At 39.3% G+C, this 22923-nt stretch overlaps 2 protein-coding genes across 3 annotated transcripts; one reads left to right on the plus strand and one right to left on the minus strand.

The window, feature by feature from the left end:
* The first annotated feature begins 6 nt into the window (after window positions 1-6).
* On the plus strand, window positions 7-11353 carry LOC107586847 (ubiquinone biosynthesis monooxygenase COQ6, mitochondrial). Of its 2 annotated transcripts, none has more exons than XM_016274393.1 (13): window positions 7-119; window positions 616-827; window positions 1481-1615; window positions 3412-3470; window positions 5226-5352; window positions 6632-6762; window positions 6870-6977; window positions 7126-7188; window positions 7349-7456; window positions 8878-9080; window positions 9375-9490; window positions 10295-10461; window positions 11227-11353. In XM_016274393.1, the coding sequence occupies exons 1-13, from the start codon at window positions 25-27 to the stop codon at window positions 11254-11256; spliced, it is 1554 nt and encodes a 517-aa protein (XP_016129879.1). In that variant the 5' UTR covers window positions 7-24; the 3' UTR covers window positions 11257-11353. The 2 variants fall into 2 exon arrangements, with proteins under 2 accessions (XP_016129879.1, XP_016129880.1); XM_016274394.1 differs by lacking the exon at window positions 7-119 and adding an exon at window positions 139-314.
* Window positions 11354-13619: 2266 nt separating this feature from the next.
* LOC107586906 (ectonucleoside triphosphate diphosphohydrolase 5-like) lies at window positions 13620-20665 on the minus strand. The gene is made up of 13 exons (XM_016274456.1): window positions 20280-20665; window positions 19445-19524; window positions 18826-18969; window positions 18285-18360; window positions 17686-17721; window positions 17417-17505; window positions 17246-17325; window positions 17076-17137; window positions 16890-16991; window positions 15852-15995; window positions 15690-15746; window positions 14270-14385; window positions 13620-14060 (listed from the first exon to the last, which is right to left on the minus strand). Exons 1-13 carry the CDS (start codon window positions 20560-20562, stop codon window positions 13977-13979), a joined length of 1353 nt encoding a protein of 450 aa, XP_016129942.1. The 5' UTR covers window positions 20563-20665; the 3' UTR covers window positions 13620-13976.
* Window positions 20666-22923: the final 2258 nt, after the last annotated feature.

Here is a 22923-nt window from a genome sequence, read left to right on the forward strand (position 1 = left end):
ATTTCCCTGGAAGCGGCAGATATCATGATCTCTGCAGCAGTCTCCACCCACCGGCGCCTGAGCACGAACACTGAATCCCGAGTTTATCACAGTAACGTTATGTCTTCCAGGAATACTAAGTACAAAACGGCATCTGTTTCTCAGCAAACACTGTATGCAGCAGCAAACCACGGATACATGTTGCCTATGTTTAAAGAAACTAAAGGCACTTGACTTTATCCTCCACGACAGCAGGTGGTGCTAAAAGTAACTTGCTTCCATCGAGCTACCATCGCCGAACAAGAGCTGAGAAGTGAAAGCGTTTTAAAAGACAGGTTTTACGCTGTCATTTTAATACTGCTGTGTGTGACATACATTTCGCTTGTAAAGTAAAGACAATGGCAATGTCCATGAGTCGTTTTCATTATTTCAGTGGCTTTTAAAATCCGGAAGGAGTGTAGCAAACAGAGCTCTTAACGTTCCGTGTTCTCTGTCAACAACATGGCTGGATGATAACGTAGATAGATACAGTTATTGTCAAGAACAGGACAAATATAACGAAGAGGTTTAGAATTATACTTTTAGGCTTGTTGGTTGTAACAAGTTGTATCACGTCTGTTTTTTCTCTCTCGCTAGAATGTTCACTTTTGCGAAAGCTAAACTAGCAGCAGTGCTCGGGATAGGACGGCAGTGTGGTGCACTGAGGGCACTCAATGGAGCGCAAGCGGTGCGCAGAGGATTCGCGTCCTCCGAACGAGACGAGGAACCCAGCACTTCTGAAAACGAGCTCTTTGATATTATTATATCCGGCGGGGGAATGGTGGGCACCGCTATGGCGTGTTCTTTGGGTGAGTGAGTGAGTGAGTGTCCCTGACATGCACAGTGACCCAGCCTGCTTTTGCCCCTCATCTCCACTCTCCTACGCTGCACTTCCCAGTTGTAATAAAGTCCTTCCCGTGACTTTTCTTCACCCTTGTTTTTTCACGTAAAGAGAGGTTATTATTTTACTTGATGAAAGTGTTTTAGCTGGAGGTGAAGGGTGCAATTGCGATTGTACAACAATGTGATGTTCTCATGCCCGTAGGGTGCTTAAAGGGATAGTTCACCCCAAAAAGAATATTCTGTCATCATTTACTCGCCCTCATGTCGTTCCAAACCTGTATGAGTTGCTTTCTTATGTTGAACATAAAAGAAGATATTTTGAAGATTGCTGGTAATCAAACAGTTGGAGGTTGCCATTGACTTCCATAGTATTTTTTTTCCTACTATGGAAGTCAATGGCAACCACCAACTGTTGACAGAATTTTCATTTTTGGGTGAACTATCCCTTTAAGTAAGCAGCGTGCAAACGACGCACAGATTTTATGCAAACTTTAGTAAGATCTTATTCAAATGGATTGGTAAAATATGCAAAATGCCAGAAGATACATCATTGCAGTGATTTGGAAAGGACAATGGAAAGAAAATAAATCATCCTGCATTTAATCTGTGCTGCTTTCAGGTCTAGAGCCAAATTTGGCAGGGAAAAAGATTCTTCTGCTGGAAGCTGGTCACAAAAAAGAGATGGACAGGGTTCCAGAGACCTACAGTACACGGGTCAGCTCCATCAGCCCAGGCTCAGCAACGCTTCTTAGTGGTATGGGCTTGTGTAGCTTTTTAAAATTTTATTTCGGACCCACTTTATATTAAGTGGCCTTAACAACTATGTACTTGCATTTAAATTAATAATTTGGTACAATGCATTTATTGTGTACATACATGTTTTTACACTGTACTTATTTTTTAAAAATACCTGCATGTAATTACATCTGTAATTACATTTATAATTACACAGTTGACCCATCCCTTACACCTTAACCCACCCTTAAACCTACCCATACCAACAAACCTGTTCCTAACCTTACCCGTATCCCAGCTCAATAGCAGCAAATGTGTTTTGCAATACAATATGAACACAATAAGTACATTGTACTTAATTTTTGATGTAAGTACATAGTAGTTAAGGCCACTTAATATAAAGTGGGGCCTTTATTTCTGTGTGGTTCATATGACACTCGTATGGTTCTATAAAGGAACACCCTACAAGCCATTTTATCTACCTTGGGTAGTTCCAAAAAATAATCATAATTCTTAATTTGTTCATCCATGTCTTCCAAAAATGGACCGAGCACCATTATATACAAAATAGAATATAGTCTCTAAAAAACCATATAGTTGGTGTTGAAGTTGATAACCAAAACTGTAAAAAAAAAAATAATAATAATAATTAATTGAAATAAAACTGAAATGGGTAATAAAATAGGTAACACTTTACAGTAAGGTTTCATTTGTTAACTATATTTAATGCATTACCTAACATTAACTTACAACAAGCAATGCATTTAGCAATGCAGTGCGTTACAGTGTTTATTCATCTTTTTAAACATTAATAAAAATACAACTGTTCCTTGTTAGTTCATGTTAGCTCAGGGCCATTAACATTAATATATACAACTTTTCATTTTAATAATGTATTAGTAAATGTTGGATTCAACTTATTAATATAAATGCTTTTTCATTGTTCATGTTAACAAATGGAACCTTCTTGTAAAGTGTTACCATAAAATATAAATAACTTATGGAACATTAGAATTATTGCCTTGGCAATTAACTAAAATTAATATGTTTGAGTTAAAGTTTTAAAATTAATAAATCAATAAAATGACAAAAGCACAAAAGTTCTTAAACTAAAAACCGAAGATATAAAAACATAATCCAATTAAAATATTAATCATTACTATAATAATATCTACATAATAGTATGTAATAATTCATTGGGGAACAGAATATATTGTTTTTATTGAAAATGTTCTCTTTTGTCCTTAATGACTTACATTTTTTCATACACTATAAAAAGTTGGTTAAAAGGACAGTTCCCTTTAGCCTTTGATAGCAGATCAAATGTCTTACCAGTATCTTTTAATTGTCACAAATTCCAAAATGAAGAACTACAGAAAGTTTAAAAAACAAACAAAAAAACAATAGATTTTAGATGGACAGTAGTAGATGGGATGCCACGGACAAAGAGCCACCCTCCGTTGCCAGGCTACACAGTGTGTTATGTTGAACGAAACATGCTTTTGATTGTGTCCACAGAATGCATGTTTGCATTATGGGCAATGTTGGGCATCATTTAGAACCAGTACTTTGGGTAATGTGGAGGCACAATCCAATCACAAGGTCTGTGGTGAGGATAAGTACATCTGTTCCATTCAAAGCTCTGAAATTGCACTCCTGTCATTAAAACTATTTACAGTATAATGTTTGTATTTGAAAGATTCACCAGGAAGTGGGTCAGTAGGTAGCTTTCTCTCTTGCGCTGTGTACTTTTTCCCATAGCTCTGGTTGGATATGATAAAGGATAAACTTTAATTGTGTCCTAATGTGTTACAGGTCTCGGTGCTTGGGACCATATTGTAAATATGAGATGCAAGCCATATAATAAAATGCAGGTCAGTAAAACCAGTGTGTTGTAATACAATGATTACTTGGGCGGTGCCGTTATGCAATGATAGTATCACATTCTACTGAATGATAATCATATTCAAGCACCACAGTGTTACCTGGCAGTTCATAGAATGTCCATCAAAACACACTACTAAGTATAGTACTTTTTTTACAATTAAAAATTTAAATGGAGTAATCAGATATCACACCAAAAGAAACTCACATCATTTAAACGCAATGAACCACTAAATCAAAACACATTATGTGTAACCAACACAGTTATTTACTATGACCTTACCTGCTTATTTTCCTGAGAGCAGAAAGCCACTCCATTAAAAACAGCTGTATCGTGTTTTGCTCGTCGTTGTTTGCCTCATCGCACTGTAAGCAGCCACCCATAAATTAATGTTACAGAACCACAGCCTCCGAATACAAAACATACATTAGAGTTGCAGAACCTCAAACTCTGCATCGCAACCTGACAGTTAAGCTTGGTTTTGCTTGCGGCCACAGTTTATCTATTAGAGTCTTATTTAGAGGGATGACATAAATCTAACCGTGTCTACTAATTACGAAGATTCATGTGAGATGCAGGGAGAGGAGTTAAACGCTGTGGAGAGTGTGGAGATCACAAGTAAAAGGCCCCTTCGTTTACTATGCTGTGGTGGGGTTTCTCCTGTAAGATGTGGATTTTTCACTGCCAGAATGAAATCCTGTGGTTTCTGGGCAAACTAAGGGGTGTCATCAGTGTGCACTTTATAGTGATATACCTCACCCATTATACCTTTCCTGTATCCTTTAAGAATTTTTTGTTTGTTTGTGAGTGCATTTATGTCCAAACAAGGATGAAATTGCAAAGGAACTGAGCTAGGTTCCCTCTTTCCCTCCAATTAAATTCAAGCGGTGGGAGGAAAGCGACTAAAGCGGGCTTGGGAAGTGCCATGTTCCAGAAAAAGTGTGGAGGTTCCCTAAAGTGTTATCAGCTAGATTTTTTTGACCTCCACAGTGGTCTGAATCTTTTCTGGTATCTTTGTTACAGAAATGATCACGTTAAAAGGGTCATTTTGGCAAGGGACGTTTTAATTTGGCAGTGACTGGATGTACATAGCAACTCCAAAACTTATCAACAGCTGTGTTTTTCCTATGTGTAAAATCCTTATAATTGTGGGTTGGTCACGTTTTAAATCTTCCACGTAACCATGTATCAAAAATTGCAAAACCACTACTATTAGTGGTTTTAGCATGGCTGTATAACAAGAAGGATAGAACGGTCTTTCTGAATCCACGTTACTCATGGATTTAATTGGTTGCCAGTCACCTTAGTTACAAGTCATTTTAGTTTTTAAAATATAGCTGCATCCATCACCAAGACCTTTTGCATTTAAAACCATCTGCATGTTTTATTAACTAAGTTGCAAGGCAACTCGGATGAAACAAACTTAGCTCGACAGTAATGTTCGCATATTTGTTATTTATTATTGGCTTAACTATATATACAAGCATAAATCGCCACGAAGAATGGCATTTTACATTTCTGCCTCACCCCAGTATGTTTACAAAGTCAGCCGTGCAACCTCAAAGGCTGTTGGTGGCCGATGTTTGGTTAGAGTATCTGGCAAAACTCTTCGCTCAGTCAAACGGCTTTGATGTGTTCAAGTTCAATGAAGCATGTGCTCTTTTGGAAATCCATAAATAGCACCCGAGCGGTCACACAAGGATAGAGTTGTAAACCACTGCAATAATTTGGTTCTTTGCTTTAGGTTTGGGATGCTTGTTCAGATGCCCTGATTACATTTGATAAGGAGAATCTGCAGGACGAGATGGCGTACATCGTTGAGAACGACGTCATTGTGGCCGCCCTCACCAAACAGCTGCAGACTCTCTCTGGTAACGTATCCACATTTTGATGTTTGATATATATGGATCGATTTATGTGTTTGTTTTTGTAATCATTGCTTTGCACACTGAACTTTGATCATTACATGATGAAATGTCCCTGATCGTTGCTTTTGCTGTGCTTTTTCCATGTTGCTAAATGTTTTCCCCAGCACTCTCGAGCGCTGAGTGGTCTCCCTGTTAATTAGTTTTAGGGATGGCTTGGCAAATGATGTCACCACAAGCCATTCCTTCCTGTCTTGGCAAAATGTTTATTTGTACTCGTACTCCTTTTGAACATCTTTCTTCTTCTGTTTTTTTCCCCCCCCTAAAGATTCCACTTCTTTGGACGCATCCGTGTTTTTCCTGCTATTTCGATCATCCAGCATATTACTTTTGGTGGGAGTCAAAAGCCCCACGAGAATTGCCTCCCTGTTCGGACACGTGCAGTGGTCTATTGACCCATTTAAAAAAACCACATTCCTTTCCAGCCGTAGCATCTCACTCGCTCGGGGTGCCTGAGAATGGACAGCATTTTACTGTAACATTTTGGTGTTGTAATTAACTAAACCGTTCCAAGGCTCTGCATTTGGCTTTTCCATGCCATGCTCTGTAAAACGGCATATTTTTAAAAACAGGCCTTTTTTAAAACGCATCTTGCGTTTAACAGATGTGCGGTAGCACGTGCATGTTCACGTGTTTCTGTCAAGTTGGTGCTTTTTAACAGTCTTGCTATTTCTGCTGAAGTACTAGACAAAGCGTACATGCATCAACCAGCTGTTTTTTTCCGTTACTCTGCTCTCAAATCAGCAAGAAGCCAATATTCTCACCCGTGCACAAGAACTAGTGTTCAATTTTGTGGACAGAATGGTCTCAAAGTCCGAAACGTAGGCGTAATTCCGGATCTTTTCATGCGCTAGACCGCCAGTGATTCTAAGGAAAGTGGATTTTCTGCTTCCTTTACTTTCGTTCTCTGTTGTGTGCAGGATATTGGCAGCTGGTCATAAGTATTGCATGGTTTGCTTGTAGATAAACACCATTAGTCAGCCGTGGGTGACTTGCCGAAGCCATTAAGAGAATTGTAAATGCTAGCAGGCCTCAACTCAACCAGAGAAAGGAAAACAACTTTGTGTTTTATGAGCAGGTTTGATGATCCTTAATTTTTGACTTTGTCACAGTCAAACCCTGTTTGTTTGGATTCTTTTACATTTCTCAAGTGGAACCGAACGAGATTTGGACTAATGCGAATGGACTAATGTTTTGGTGTGATTATCATTCATGTCTAAACCAGACCATGTTGAAGTGCAGTACCGAACAAAAGTGGTGAAGTACACCTGGCCCCATCCTTACCATGTCTCTGAGTCCATCCCTTGGGTTCAGGTGACTCTAGCTAATGGAAAGACTCTCCACACCAAGCTGTTGGTTTGTATAATTTATCCAGTTTGTCATTTGGTATTACAAACAGAACAGTGCATAACTGCATAAGCAAAAGCTTAACTTCTTAATGTAGGTTTGATTGACTCTTTCAGATTGGTGCTGATGGGCCGAACTCAATGGTGCGGAGAGAGGCTGGCATCCCAACAGTCAAATGGAATTACGATCAATCCGCAGTTGTCGCTGTTCTGCATTTGTCTGAGGTATGATGAGCCTCCAGTTACAAGTTCAAATCATGCTTCTCATGTGTTTTCCACAACTTCTTGAATACTGTAATTTGCTCAGAAATGTCACATTGCAGAAGAAATATGGTTGCATTGAATGCATTAACCTTGCAATATTGTTTTTCAGCCCACAGAAAATAACGTAGCCTGGCAGAGGTTCCTACCAACCGGACCCATTGCAATGCTTCCTGTGAGCTGGCCATAAGAGTTTATTTTACTTGTAAATGATGTCAGTTGTACTTGATTTTGCTTCATTGGCTCGTCGTGATATCGCTTAGTGGTCAGATGGAAAATACATGTGTTTGTAATGGCGCTCAAGCCCAGACGTGGTGTATGTGTCTGCTGTGCAGTTGTCAGACACGGAGAGCTCGCTGGTCTGGTCCACCAGTCATCAGCATGCTGAAGAACTTCTACAGCTGGATGAAGAGAGCTTTGTGGATGCCATTAACTCTGCATTTGTGAGTAAACACTGACACTGTCGCCACACGTATGGTCCACCCCCCTAATCTGAACACCTTACGAGCGCTGTGCTATTACAATATTGCAATAGTTCATTTTGGTCTGTAGAATAACATAATAAAGAAGTGATTTTTGATTGAAATGTCCTATCTGTGCTCTGCATTCTCTTCATTTCGGCTGAATGCCCTCAAACTGACCCTCACACCCTTTTTTTCTTCTTGTTTGTGTTTCCATCAAAGAAACTCCTCTTTTCCCAAGCTGGCTATTTTTACTGGCCTTACTGGTCACAGGCCTTTGCATCTGAGTCACGCTTGCCATCAAAACTGGTTTGCTAATTAAGCCCAAGGTTTGCCAGTGTTGGTCATTACTCCACGGAATGTTTTTTCTACAGACCAAACTCAAATTTGTGGCCTGCTCAGCATTTTACTTTAATTAGGCATGCTTTTTGCATCTCTGCTGAATTACCTGTCTTTTAAGACTTTAGTGCTTTTACTGCACAAACGGAAGAAGGTATAGCTTACCTCTAGATCTCAAGATAAAGATAGCATTCAATTAATAAAAATAATGTCATTATTTACTCGCCTTCATGTCGTTCTAAAACCATATGACTTTATTTCTTCAAAATTGTGGTGTTCCACTGAAGGATGTTTACAGAGCTCTTTCCCATACAATAAAAAGCAGCAGTGACCAGGGACTGTCATGATCCAAAAAGGACCAAAAAAAGCACTATAAAATTGTCATTGGAAAAAGTCCATGCTGTGCTCTTTTCCAAGTCCTCTAAAGCAGTGGTTCTCAGCCTTTTTGACTTGAAGGTCCCCCAATATAAGGTATTACCTGTGGTATTTTTGTTTTCCTGTTTGTTTTCCAATTTGCTTTATTAACAGAAACTGGGAGTGTTGATATGAATCAACCACAATTCATTTGTGATTCCTGAATTAATTTCAAGAAACTGTATGCTATTGCAGGAGAAAAAAATAAATCTATATATATATAGAGAGAGAGAGTTCAGCTGGATATAAAATAATAAATATATATTTAAAAAAAAGAAAATCGTTTGGTTTCACATTTTTTTTCCTCTGTAGGATTCAGAATGATTTTTCAAACTTGCTTGCATCAAAACGCACGAGTCGTATGGACTTTTATGGCGCTTTCTTTTAGTCATTCTTAAAGATGTTCCAACTTTAAAAAAATAAAAAAGTGCTTCACAATTCATCCTTTTACATTTTAGATGAAAGAAAGAATGTCATATGGTTTTGGAATGACATTAGCAGTAGTCATTATTGTCTTTTAACTAGCTCTCTCCACTCATCTTCCATCCAATTTAAGCTTAACAACTCTTTTATGAATAGAGGTTCTTGCACACATCATTATTCTGGTGCCATTGCCACTGTTGTTCACTTCTCTGTTTTACTCTCTTCAGTGGAGTAATGAGAACCATTCTGAGCTGGTGGAGACTGCCGGCTCTCTGTTTCGGACGGCCCTTTCTGTCCTGATGCCTGACAGTGGCTCTGCACGTCAGCTTCCACCTAGCGTTGCAGGTATTGGCCCAAAGAGCCGGGTCATGTTCCCGCTAGGCATGGGCCATGCCACAGAATACATCCGCCACAGAGTGGCCATCATTGGGTATGTTTGCAAAGTTGAATGAAGCGATTTTTGGTTTGAGTATTTGTTCAGAATTAAAAAAAAATTCCATAAGTATAGAGCCATATGTATATATAAACGAGAAATCTCTCAATATGTTAGGTTTATAGTGCAGCTGTACTGTTTATGTGGTTGTCTGAGACCTATGTGATGATGTATTTCTAAGGTAATATAGAATCCACAAGGAGGAAATTTCGGTAGGTTTGGCCGGTCAAGTTAAATATGGCTCCTGACTGAAGGTTTCCTCACTATATTTTCTGATCTTTCTAATTTCAGAGATGCTGCACACAGAGTCCATCCTTTAGCAGGCCAAGGTGCCAATCTAGGCTTTGGCGATGTGGCCCATCTCACAAAAGTTCTTAGCCAAGCAGCATTTAATGGAAAAGACCTTGGTAAGTGTTCCAATATCAGCAGCAGTCAAGCTGAATGTATGTGTTCACTGGATTTGTACTTGTATGACAGTTTCCAGAGATGTAAATCAAAGATTTTCATTTAATAAGCATTAGATGAAGTCTTGTAATTTGCGTATCTGATAAGTAGCTCATACATTATATAAGCTATATTGTGAAGAACTGCCTCGCTTTGAAGAAACGTGACAAGAAACATAAAGGACTTGAAGGCTCTATGTACATTGAGATCTTGGAGTATTTCATACCTGAAGTAGCATACTTTCGGTTCAGAAGAGCCCAATGGAGCTCTGTGGTTTTTCATAAGCTCTTTTCCATTTCCTTATATTGAGGGTGATCTTTAGTAAAAAAAAAAACTGGTTGTCCTGGAGCGGTATACAGTGTTTTTACTTGTCACTCCTGCCAAGAACTGCTCATAAATTTCTTTGCAGCCACAAATGGAAATCTTATGAGGAACTGTTGACATCAGTTTCTTAGAAATTCATATATGTATAATTAAAAGCAGTAACTGATGTTTTCCATATCCATTCATATTGCAGACATTTGATTTTGGAGGAAAATTACCTGAATTAAAATAAAATTCATGTGTGTAGACAAAAGATTCACACAAAAGATGTGTAGAAGTTGATGCCATATGATTGTTGTGTAAATCTGGAGATATTTCTGCAGGTGCAAAATCTGTGCAGACAGCAAGTACCAAATGGATAACAGAAAGGACAACTTTTGAAGAAAAAAAAAGAGAGTACTTCATAAGCTTTACTGTTTAACCATTGTTCCTTTGAACTCTAGGAGCCATGCAGCACTTGTTGGAGTTCGAGACTGAATGTCAGCGACACAATCTTCCTATGATGGCAGCCGTTGACCTCATGAAGAGACTGTACTCCACTAATGCCGCCCCTATGGTTCTATTGAGAACCTTTGGCCTGCAGGCTACCAACACACTGCCTCCACTTAAAGTATGATCACATCTTATTCTTCCCACAATTCCTTCAAAATGTCAGATTTATTTTTATTTCCTGCTCTGAAAGTATTGGACAATCTGTTCCCTTCCTCCATCGTATTCCATTATTTTGAACCTTGTTCTTTTCCTTAGCTCTGTGGCAGTCCACTCGTGTTCTCGTTCATTTCTGTCATCTGTGCCTCTTTCTCTGCTTTGTTCTGCTTCCAGCTTCAGCCTTCTTTCACCTCTCCAACTTTTGCTCCCTCTTTCACTCTGACTTCTTCCCCTCTGTAACCCCATCCCCCCATCTTGTCCTCTGATTACATGCCTTTCTACTCTTATCCGTGCCTGTAATTTACATGGTCAGGAGCTACTACTATGGCTATGTTTAGCCCTAAATTTACTGTTACCGAAAGTGTGTGGGTGGAGTTGCAGGGCTGTGCATGGTGGTGTTGGCTTGTGTTTTCACACTCCTTTTATTACAGGCCACTCTTATGAAATGGCTTCATTCCTTTACTAAGAGGTTCCAACCAGAGGGCCCGTAACTTGTCTTAAGCCTTGAGGGATATCTCCCACATTTGCTGTTTCTATTATAGATGTTACAGCCAGTTTATGTGCCTCTAATGTAATGTTAGAAGGACTAGTGTCACCCGTCATGATTAAAAGTGGGAAGATGTGCATTTCTCAAATTAAAACTATAAAATATAAATTGTGAATTTTGACTATTGCTTACCTGTAAGTCACTTACCTCAAGTTATATATTTTTTTCTTGTACCCACAGGAGCAGATCATGGCCTACGCCAGCAAGTAAAACACTAGCTGCAAACTGGATGTTTGCTGGATCTCTAACGTTAGAAGATTTTGTTCATGGAATGTATGTGTAAATTAATAAATTATTTTTTATTCCACGGTCTTTGTAGGAAAACATTTTTATGCCATCTTTTCCAATCACCCATATGAAGATGTCACTACTACTCATACACATTTACTTTCTATTAGTAAAGGTGGCAGTGTACCAAATATGTTTCTTACATGTTTCTGGAAGAACATCAAATTTCATAAATCTCTCTCTCTCTCTCTCTATATATATATATATTGATTTATATTTCATAAATCTATATGGTCGTAACTTCTCTCAGTTGTTACGATTTCACAAACATTATTTTATGACCTAATGTATTCAGTTTTGTACAGGAACGGACTGGTTGTAGAAAGTTTTCCCTGTAGAAGTTGTGAAGCAACTGTCAAAACTAAATTAGGCTTCCTAAGTCAAAGGTATAATAATACATAGATTTAAGCACGTAATTTGCATTATGTTGGAGATTCACTACTGCCAGAATTTGTAAGGCAAAGGTGTACATCAGAACTACATTGGGAATTAAGTATTTGTAAGTGATGCAAAATGTATCTTGGCATAAACTTATATTTTGAATAGGATTCCAGTGTCCTAATTCATAATTTACTAATAAAGACAAATAAAAAGTCTACAGTACATTTCAGATCGCTCTAGCAACGCTTTAACCAAATTAACTTGTATCTCGTGAAAATTCACACAGATGCTCGATTATTGGCATGCCGTTGCAGTTTTCATAATTTGGCGCGAATTTTATTCGCCCACTGTAGATAATGGAGGTAAACGACTTGACAGTAAAATGGTTGCTTCCTATTCCCAGTTTGATCAACAAGGAAATCCATCTCATTCTGAGTAGGTAAGCAAGCAATAATGTTTGCTATAAACTTCGTGTATAGTTTCTGATTTATTAGGGTTAGTTATACTACCGTTAATGCTGTTACGTCGTCAACCTTATTCTACACTGTTTGGGAGAAAAATATCTGTAACGTTCAAAAATACCTCAAGCTAGATCTACTTGATGGATCAAGAGAGGTTTGTAGGCTAGATGTATTTTATCTTTAAAATCCCATTTAGTTAAGATATTAAACATCAGATTTTTCTTATATTTTTTATTCATGTACAATAGGCTATCACTTCATACACAACATTGAATTGGAAAGCATATTTATAGCATTTGCTGTCGAGAATGCCTCTAAAAATGGCAAAGCAGTACATGATTTCATGTCATACATAGAACTGACAAAAAAAAGTACATTACTGAAGTGTATATACATTACAGACATAGTAAAATACATAAAAAGGTATACTTAAGCAGCTTTAAAGAAGTAGATGGATTAACGAGATGCAACAACGGCACACTGCATATTTAGCAAGTATTCATTAAATAAATATTTGTACAATAGTTCACAAAACACACTTAACATGATACTGCCAAAAACTGGTCCTAAATCGGTCAGCAGTATGCACCTGTCACAAAATCTAACCTTGTTCTTCCCACTTACACCTGAGCATCTCTGCATACACAAAGCAGTAACATTTCAACGCTGTTCTACATAATGACCGCCTAAAATGACTTCGAGCCATTCACAATAACTAACCCAAGTTTAAAGACAAATGAGGTTCAAGGTACTCTAAACTCTGTTTGCATGTTGGCATAAAAATAACTCAATTTTGAATACAGTAACATAATGTCTACTTTAATAACCAGTAGTCATTTGAGTTATAGTTTATCCAAGTATTGAGCCATGTTAGCATTTATATACCTTTTTTTAGTTTGATAATGGCTGCAGTGCAAGTGTATTCAACTGCATGCAATTCAGTGTTAAAAACCATATCTGGTTAGAACTTGGGTAAAAAAAAAAGCATTATTGAATTTCACCAAGAGTGATATGCTTCTAAAATTTTTCCAACTCAGCTCTTCAATTCTGCTTCTTAACATACAAACAGATAAGCATAAATACATGCATTACTCAATACATAAAACAGCACTCATGTGCTCGAGTAAAGTGACTGTACATGTATGATATGTGCTTATCTCTACCTGCCCAACGAACCCCATTATAAGCTGCTGATCCCAAACAACTTTCCAAAACATATACAGATGGCTGAACCATCTACTCTATAAAGTGTTACATGCTAGATAGGGGCACTAAACGGAAATTTCAGTATAATTTACCATAACCTAAAACAGCACCACACTACTGTGCAAACACTACTACTAACAAGTTACTTCAGAGGAAGCTGCATTAATAGCTCAACACAATGAATTTTTACAATGTTTTTACATGTATCCCACTGCACAATATCCTGCACAACAACATGAATCATGAGCTTTAAATGGGTGCATTAAACACTGGACCTTTGAAAACTACCAAGTTAGACAGACAGTGTCTCAGGTGACACGGCAACTGAAAAAATGTAAACATACAGTAGAAATAGCAGGCTGGCTTGGCCATCTTTACAAAAATATAGTGATTTCTTTGTGAACAGTTCTGTAAGTGTTTAATTGATGAGAGGGGAGAGCGTTGTGATATAGGGCTGCAGTGCAGGGCAGGTCTGAAACTCAATTAAAGAGTTATGGAGGAGGACAAAGAGGGGCTGCTTCAGCAGGTGAGTTTTGCACCTGCTTGACCCCCGTGCTCCCCCTCATGTTGGTGTCCACTGCAATACTGCAGGCTTTAATGAATGTTGAGCTTGTGGAAATGATCGAAGGTGGCGCCAAGTGCCCAGCTTGTCTCCACATTATTCACCTTTTTAGTAAGCTGTTAAAAGAAGAAGATCATTAATCCATTATGCTGCTGCCTAATCTGTGGTACTTCATCTGACAAGGAATGTTAACTTTGGCTCTTGGCAATTTACTTTTGTATGCTCAAACACTGAGCTAGTAATAAGGTTTGAGACCAATTTTAGATCCTCCCCATACAGTTTCAGAGTTTCACATTTTTAAATTGTTTTAATATTTTCCACTCACCTGCAGAACAGTGCTGTCCTTGAACCCAAATCCCTCTTTCAATAGGCATGTGATATAGGTCATGTCCATGCACAAAAAGGGGCTGATCGGACGATATTTAGTCATCTTGTTGCACACTTGTTTAAGAAAAAGCAAAGAACAGTAATTAGCTGTGCTTGCTAAGGGAAGCTTTTACTATTGCTCATACTTAACGTTAGAGATTTGAACAAACCCTTGAGCCTTAGTATTAAACCTTGACGCATTTCTCATCCCACATAGTCTGTGCTACAGACATGAGTTATGCTTCAAATTGGGTGGCTTGTTGAGGAAAGTGGTGGCAAGTATCTAGCAACCACCCAGAACACCCTAGCACTAAGAACTACTTTGAAAAGTTTTGCAACCACATAGCAATGCTCATGGCGAAGAGTTTTGCACGGACAAGCACCAATCACATTTTCTTCAGAAAATGTAAATATTTTGTAACTCTGTGAGTACAGAATTGGGCAATAAAAATCCAAGACAAGATTAAAAGACTAAAAGATTCCTATGTTGCACAAGAGATGATAAGCATAGTGTATACACTATCCAGTGAGTCCCAGACTGTTGATTGTCAGGCTACAGTGTGTCAGAGTCTGGGGAAAATCAGGTAAGACACTGAGGCACCAGTACTGTGTTTGCTACAACCGTCTGGCATATCTTTGTGAAACAGGTCTACCCAATGTTTTGTTTTTTCTCCAGCTAACACTGTGATTTGTAAGAGTTTGAGATGAGGAAGAAAGTGGGAATTAATAATTTCATACCCTAGGTCGTACACAAGTGCTGATAGCGCTCCAAATGACGAGGGATACCAAGTGTTCCCGCAAAGGGTGAGACATTACGTCCTGCCTTGCCTCCAGTTAGATATTGGGCATTAGGTGTTGTCTCACGGTCAGGCAGGAGGTGGGTATCTACAGGGCTGCTGCCACTGTGAACCGATGTGCCAAATGCGGTTCATCGAAACCATGTGACAGTGTCAGCGTACAAATAATAGCCTTACATAAGGCGCCAACTCATTCCCCCTAGCGATAAATCATCTCTGCGGACATTTACTGGTGGGCACAATCTACCAAGATTCCATGAATCAATTTCAGGTCTCAAACTGACATTTGCGTCACATTCTGCTCAAGAACTAACAACATATTCCTCTAGTAAGGGCATGGAAAAGCTGAGATAGCAGGTCGGAGAGTTACAAAAAAGGTGAACACACGCAAGCAGAAGTATTTGTGTGGGAGAGGTGCAACCTATGTTTATGTGGTGGCAGAGCTATCATTTTGTGAAGCCAGTGTGATTGTCGAGAACCTCAAATGCAAACAAGCACCGAGGGTTTATGTTTGTGCAATGTGTGCGGCAGGACTTTGACCTGAGTGTTCTTTGGAGAATGGGAGAACATCCAAAGTCTTACCTTCTTTGGCTCTCTTTTTAAAATCCCTGACTTCCACAGTACCGCCACGTGACTCGTCTAAATGATTGAGACAATACAGTTTGTTCAGCATAACTTTTAAAGATGAATCATTTGTAGATATTCCGTAGCATTGAACCTTATCCATAATGTAGACCTACTTACCAATGAGACCAGACTCTACAGCTCTGTCATAGTAATAGGAGAAGGCATAGAAGATGCTGCTTCCCTTGACTTCAAAGGGCTGGTGCACAATCCCTTTCACCACCCGCATTACCTCTTGGTAGCACAACTTATACCCTGCAAAACCTGGAAATAAAGGACTAGATGTATTTACTGTATTAATGTCTATTCAAGTTTTTTTCAGTAATTTCAGCAGTATAAAGTCTGGTGGTCCACTTTGAAGAAATCCCTGTTTAGATAGGAGCAGTCAGTCTGACGGACATGTGAAGCAACCAATCACAATTTGTGTTTTTATACTGTGCTGGGGTATATTTGCTCAGCAGTGTCCGTTTCCATATATACCCAGTACCTTGTAAACTCAATTTCGACTCCAGTAGGACACCCAGAACCAGTGTATAAACAGACATTAAGGCTTTTGTGGGCGGTCCAACCTAACCTTAACCCTGTGCTTGATATCTGAGGTATCTTGAATGGAGAGTGCCTCCTTACAACATAATGTGGTGAGTTTGAGCGTTTGCCACAAACTCTTCAGGGAGAGGTTTCCTCACAGGAAGCTCCAAATAGGCAGCTTTCATATGACCTGGAGCTAACTGGCTGGTCAGGTCTACCAGTTGGAAACCATATGGACTGCTTAACAAGGCCCATCATAGCTGGTAATTCTGCACCACAACATTGCTGAAGGGAGAAAAGGCTAGGCTAAATGCCAAGCATGTGATCTTTTTTTTTACATGTCTGTGGTTAGAGAGTGTTGAATCATTTGATGAATGAACTGAGTGAACTTGACTATTTAAATAGGCTTGAAGTCAATGTGAATGTGACATTTTTGCATGAAACTGTACATTAATCAAAACAAAAATGTAGTAACTAGATGAGAATTGACCATTGTACTGAGATGTAACCACTGAGAATTGACTGAATTGTGAAAGGTAGTCTTTATCACATTGAATTGTTCACAATAATTGCAACTGCATGCAATAATAATAATAATTCTGACTTTATTATGAGACTGAGGTCACTCACCATCTGGGATTCCACTGACTTTGTAGGTGAGTCCACCAAAGCTCCAGTCTTCTCTGAATTTTTTGGGTAAACAAGCACTTCTGAAAACTTTCCAGTCAAGACCTGAAGGTCGAGCATTGTGAGAAATTAATAATCATCCATTATGAAACAAAGTTAGAAAATATAATTTTTTTTATTAATAATTACCATCAGCACCAAGAGCGCCAAGAGTTGCCAGTCGTGCAGCAATTAGTCCATTTCCAAGATAACTGCAAATGGGAAAAGCAAAAAAAAAATATTTTTTCCCACTGATGACATAATGTTGGTCTTTGTCTGGAAAGGGACACAATAACTGTTGTATTGTCAAGCTATCTGACCTGTGAGTATACAGCTCAAAAGTGTTGTTGAACATGTTGATTTTGGCAATGTAGTCTGCAGGAGCAGTCAGCACAGTTTTCTGTGAAAGAGAGGAGAACAGTGTCACTGTCAAAAACTACTGAAAATTCTAGCTAGTATATGTCAGCTGTGGTTTTGTCTTATCATTATACCTTTAACCGAGGAAGAAAAGTAATCTGAGTTGAACCCCCACCCAAATCCAGGATCCCGACGGTTTTCCTTGTTTTAGCATACAGGTGACCTGCAGTGCAAAGATTTAGTAAACTGGTTTAATATCAGTTATTCAAATCCATGAAAGGCATGTAAAAGTATATTGGAAGTTAGAAATATATCTAGGGCTAGCTCTTAGAGCTCATGGTGGGAGCTGAGTCATGGTCTACTCTTAGGCTAAACTGAATACTTTAATAACTTATGTCTGTACCTGTGAGGAAGTTTACTGTAACCCATGCCAAGACCCCTGTAAGAGAGAGAATCCATGCAGTTGAGATGCAGAATTTGAACACTTAAGTATTTAGTCTCAGCTCTAAATAACATGGTAAACACCAGTCACTATTTAGACAATATTTGACATTTGAACCTTTTGATAACTCCAACAAGTAGTTTTGATATATTCAATAGTACTGCATTAAGATGTAGGCTAATATATCCATCGAAAGTATACATCTGTACATCTACAGTGGGGCCATCAAGGACCAGCCCAGGTAATTAAACATGTCTGAGATGTGAAATTAGTCACTCCTCATAAAACCACAAGACAAGTACATGAATGTCTGAGTTTTCATGAAAGCGAATGTCAACTTAAATTAAAAAATGTGGAGGATTATTTTATATTGAGCGTGGGAGGCTTCCAGACAAGGTTTAATCCAGACAGCTATATTAAACACTCAGGTCACTATCACAATAACAGACACAGGAAAGCTGGTGTAAAAAGGATGTTTCAAAGTCTGTGCATTGTGTTGTGGGTTTAATTTACATTTGTGCTTCAGATTGGATGTGGTAAACAGAGAAAGGTTATAGTACCCTCATTGGTGCCATTCATGATGGTGACACTGTTGTTTGGCACAAAGAAAGGAGAGTCGTCAAAAATTTCTTTGACCTGTGGACACAAACCAGAAATTACACATATTAACCATCGTGTGCAATTTCAGCTCTACAATGTAAAGAAATCTAAGAGTTCATGACTCATGTGTTCCTCTGTAATGTACACCATAAAAAAGAACGAAACCATTTGGTTGTTACAACATAAAAATTCAAGCAGGCTCTTTTTATCTGGAGTCGACGGGAAGTTCACTGAATCAATCTTGGGTAAATTTGTCTGAAACTGGGCAAGCAAGAAACCACAAGTGCGGCTGGTGTGGTGGCGTTGAATACGATAATTCAAAAGGCATTTGGGTCCCTTCAACTCCAGACAGCCTCAGAACAGCTGCTTTTGCACAGTATTGGTTTCTCTTCTCTTACTTTTCCTGTCTTTCTTTCTCTCCGTCTCGCACACAACGTGGTTTATTCCTTCGGCATGGTTGGTTTCTCTACTAAACTGTCTGTGAAGAAGAGAAAGCCTTACCTCATTCAAAAGAGCTTTGGCTTTTTCTTGAGGCAGCAGGCGCAAGCCGGCAGTGGCTTTCAGAACCACAGGTGTCTGTATCCATTGCTCTTTGGGAATCGTCTTCTTTGCAACTTTCAGCAGCTGCCTAATGGTTTCTCCACCCTAGAAAATGAAAAACATGTAAATATTATTACAAGTATTCCTCAAAGTGAGCTAAAAAGCCATTCTAGTCCTGTCCTTTGACAATACCATGATCTATAATGAGGTTAATTGTCATCTTTTTTGTCTACCAGCAACAAGGTGTTTCAATAGTGAGAATTCACTTTTTCAATGTACTTGTCTTGTGGTTACATAGTTGAGAACCACACCAGTAGAATACTGGCATAAAGCGAACTGTTTTTACTAGAATATCTGCAAATGTCACAAACTAAAGCATAACTGCTCCATCTAGAATTAAAATTCCATACTGCTGAATAAAGACTTTTTGGTGTTTTTGATGTTGTCTTTAGTGGAAATGTTAAAAAAAAGGCTTTCTTCATTTGCACTGTGCAGATGAGACTGGAAAAAGTCAAAGCTATTAGAATGTAATAGAAGTAACACATTCCCTGATGTTGTTATAAGAAAGTTAGTGGCTTACCACTTCGGGAATATCCGCATACGCTGACAGTCCAGGCTTCACGGCATGGTACATCTCATTGTCAAGCACTGGAAGCTCAACTGTGGGACACAGAGAGAGACAGAAAAGTCAGAGGGGACAATTGAAGACATCTGCTATTAGAAGGTGCACATTAGCGATGGACTGTGGGCAACTCGACTCCATCTCCTAAGGTTATTGTGCATGAGCAGAGACGTTTGGTTATTGTATGTTTACCACAAATGGCGACCACCAAGATTTTTCCAGACAGGAAAATTAAGAGTTTCTCAAGGCTCAGAGTTTACCTCATCAGGAGTGATGCCATGTCTCCATTTGATGGGTATTTTGTGGAACCGATTATTGCATTATCAGCTGAAACCCATGGTCTTTAACATATTGCTAAGGGCTGCAATTTATTAAAGGAAACTGCAGCTGCTTATTACCCAACTTTCTCCATCCCTCTTTCCTCTTCCCACCCCTGTGTTTCTGTTTGCCTTCTCACCATGCAGCGAATGAACCACGGCAAACACAGAAACAGTAAGCAGACGTGCTATGACACACAGGCTCCTGAGAGGGATGCAGCGAGAAAGCGATCAAGAGAGAGAGAGAGATGAAGAGGGCAGCCATTCACAGAGTCTGCAAGACGGGACTCTTCAAGATAATTCTGAGTTCATGGTGTAAGCTACACTGAAGCTTGGATGTGAGTCAGGACCATCAGAGCAACACATCTGGGGAGGAAAATATTCAAATTCTAGCTACAAGAGGAGCAAGTAAGTTATCTGGGGAACTCCAGAGCTCATTTAATGTGCTAAAACAGGAATATGGAGAAAGGACTTACCTGGGTCTTTTTGAATGAACTTGTAAATATGGATACGGGTGCCGGTGCTGCCTGCATCAAACATGATCCCATAAAAGATGCGACTGAAGTTGACTGGACGAGGGGCCACTGCTTCCTTCACCACAGGTACCTCTGGAGGAAGCTGATTGTCCATGCTGGCATGGTGATTGAGCGCACGGTAGCGGTTGTACATATGGTGGTTGTAATATGTTGCCTCTGCCAGGAAGTACCCGGCAAAAAGCCACATGGACACCGCCGTCAAGAGTAACATCTGCTGAGACATGGTTTCTTTCTCCCACGCCGACACTGCAAACAGCTGAAGGCTTGACCGGCGGTTTCTTGAAAAAGTGACTCAAGAGTTTTTATGGAGGAGGATGTGTTTGCTGTTTTTGCCCGGTCTTGTTGAGAAAGAGTCTTGAGGGTGTACAGATGCAGCAAAGGTCTACAGAAAAGATGAAGAAGAGAAGAAAGAGAAGATGGAGAGAGCCAGAAGGAGAGGGTGAACACAGACACACACTCGGGACTGGTCGGTCATCTGTTTACAGTATATAAAGACATAAGTGCTTGGCAGGGGGCCATGCCAAACAACGGCATCCACCAATCCTGAGCCTCGTCATCGCAAGCCTTCTGAAATCCATCCTCCACCATCCCCTCCCCTTGCTTATAAAAATGGACATGGAATACCTGCTAAAGAGTGCAGTTTCTTTCTCGTCAATTACGTGCAAGGCGTTCAAATTGGCAATACCCTCTCATACCCTCCCCCATCATCTGAAGTGGCTTAGATGCAGCTAAAATGTCTTCAGAAGAATAAAAGAGAGTATATATTAAGACTTCAAAACCAGCTGGATTGCTAGGAATAAATGCATTGGTTTAAAAATATATTTTATGGGTGCACTTAATTAAAACTTACAGCTTTACTTTCTACTTAAGGCCAGTCTTGTTACTTCACCACTTTTTCTTTCTCCTAACAAGCATTTAAACCTACTCATGCAAGTTTCCAATTGATGCAAGCCAGCTTCCTTTCCAATAATAGTAGTTATATCATGAACTAGCTCCTAAAGAATCTTAAATGGCCATTTAACTGGGATCTTGAGATTCCGTGTTACATGTAGTTCATTTGAGTTATTTCTCTCGTAACTTCTAAAATAGGGCTTTTCCCTCTTTTGTTCGCTTTAAAAGAGGTGTAGACATTATCTAATTTATTGTAGGAGTTTGTGGCAAGGGTATAAAATGACATTATTATCATTAAACTTCAGAGCTCAAATTCAGGGTAGACAAACGATTTCTTGTGTTGTTTTCACATCAGTTGCCAGGTATTTTGGCACAGCAGATGGTAAACTTCAGTGTCTGTGTACTTTCAGTGCCCGCAGAGTAGTGGAAGATCCTGTACCCAGGACACGTAGGGTCAAACATTAGAATCAAAACACTTCACCTTTTTTTGAGGTAAATGGCTACATTTAATAATATATATATCTTTTTTAAAGTTACTCTAAAATATAGGATTTGTAAATGCAAAATGTTTAGTCATCTCCTTACAAAAAATGTTATGCAAGGCATATTGTAGAATTATACAGAGAGAAAGCATATGAGTAATTGCATTTTCTTAGGTGACAGTCTTGCTAAGCACTGAATTTCAAGCTTTTTGGCTTTCTTCAGCAGTTTCTTTATTGGTTTTGACAGGAAAAAAACAATTAGGTGTTTAGATCCTGCAAGCAGGAGCAGATGCCGTTGAAAACCTACAGACTGAATAGTATAGGGTTACACAGGGGTTTTCTCGACTCTGTGAACCTTGGTCTCACATCAAGGAGGGTTGCACAGATGAATAGTTTTGTGCAATCCTCAAATATTCAGGCCTGACAGTAGGGTTGCATTACGATGACATGTCTTTTTCTCTTTCACTTGCAACTAATGAAAGTGGTTCACCGCACAGCGAGTTAAGAATGGCTCTCTCTGCCACTGCCGATGAGACCCGGGTGAGGGATGGTGAAGAGCAGAAATAAGGGGTGGTGGAGCCTGGTCTGCGATTTTAGTGCTGAGAGGGGAGATGAGAAGCACAGAGAGGGCAGAGGGAAGGAGGGAGGGAATCTGGGTGGAGTTTGGCAGTGCCTTTGCTCCCATCATGCCATTCCAGTCCCCGAACAGTCGACTGAGCAAAGCAACAGTTCCAACGTTATAATTTGGAACTAAAAATATTACACTTTCTTTCCTCTTTTTCTTCTTTTTTCAAACTGCGGTACCCCATTATGGTCTTTTCTTCCGTGCCAAGCATGCATGTGCAGGCCCTCGTATTGACTTCTGACAAGTTAAAAGAACACTTTCATCCATGCCATAGCAACAGTATAGAGCTAATTTAATAGGTGCCTGGCTACTTAAGTGTCATAAATATTGCTCACTCTCCTGCAAAAGATCATTGCTTCATGAAGTTTCCTATTATGCTGTTAGCTTTCAGGCTGGACATGTCTATATGGCACTGCACACTATAGTGACTATGTTACAGCAGCAGTTAAATGCACCCTTTTTGTCGCTAAATGAGTACTTATGTTCACATAACTGAAACCATTACTGACAAGGCAGTTTGTACATCCATGGAATTATCACAATACATCATAAACAGTATTTATGGCATAAAGCAGGGCAATTACAG

Source organism: Sinocyclocheilus grahami, unplaced genomic scaffold (genome assembly GCF_001515645.1).
Source record: "Sinocyclocheilus grahami isolate Dianchi unplaced genomic scaffold, SAMN03320097.WGS_v1.1 scaffold86.1, whole genome shotgun sequence".
Lineage (NCBI taxonomy): Eukaryota > Metazoa > Chordata > Actinopteri > Cypriniformes > Cyprinidae > Sinocyclocheilus > Sinocyclocheilus grahami.

Bases quoted from the DNA above. Each gene is read 5' to 3' on its own strand.
- LOC107586847 (XM_016274393.1), top strand. From the start codon at position 25: ATGATCTCTGCAGCAGTCTCCACCCACCGGCGCCTGAGCACGAACACT. The intron at 6,978-7,125 runs GTATGATGAGCC...ATTGTTTTTCAG, and splicing joins CTGTTCTGCATTTGTCTGAG to CCCACAGAAAATAACGTAGC. The intron at 9,081-9,374 runs GTATGTTTGCAA...TTCTAATTTCAG, and splicing joins CACAGAGTGGCCATCATTGG to AGATGCTGCACACAGAGTCC.
- LOC107586906 (XM_016274456.1), bottom strand. From the start codon at position 20,562: ATGTCTCAGCAGATGTTACTCTTGACGGCGGTGTCCATGTGGCTTTTT. The intron at 19,525-20,279 runs GTAAGTCCTTTC...TGTGTCCCACAG, and splicing joins GTTCATTCAAAAAGACCCAG to TTGAGCTTCCAGTGCTTGAC. The intron at 17,722-18,284 runs GTACTATAACCT...TCTCTCTTACAG, and splicing joins CATGAATGGCACCAATGAGG to GGGTCTTGGCATGGGTTACA.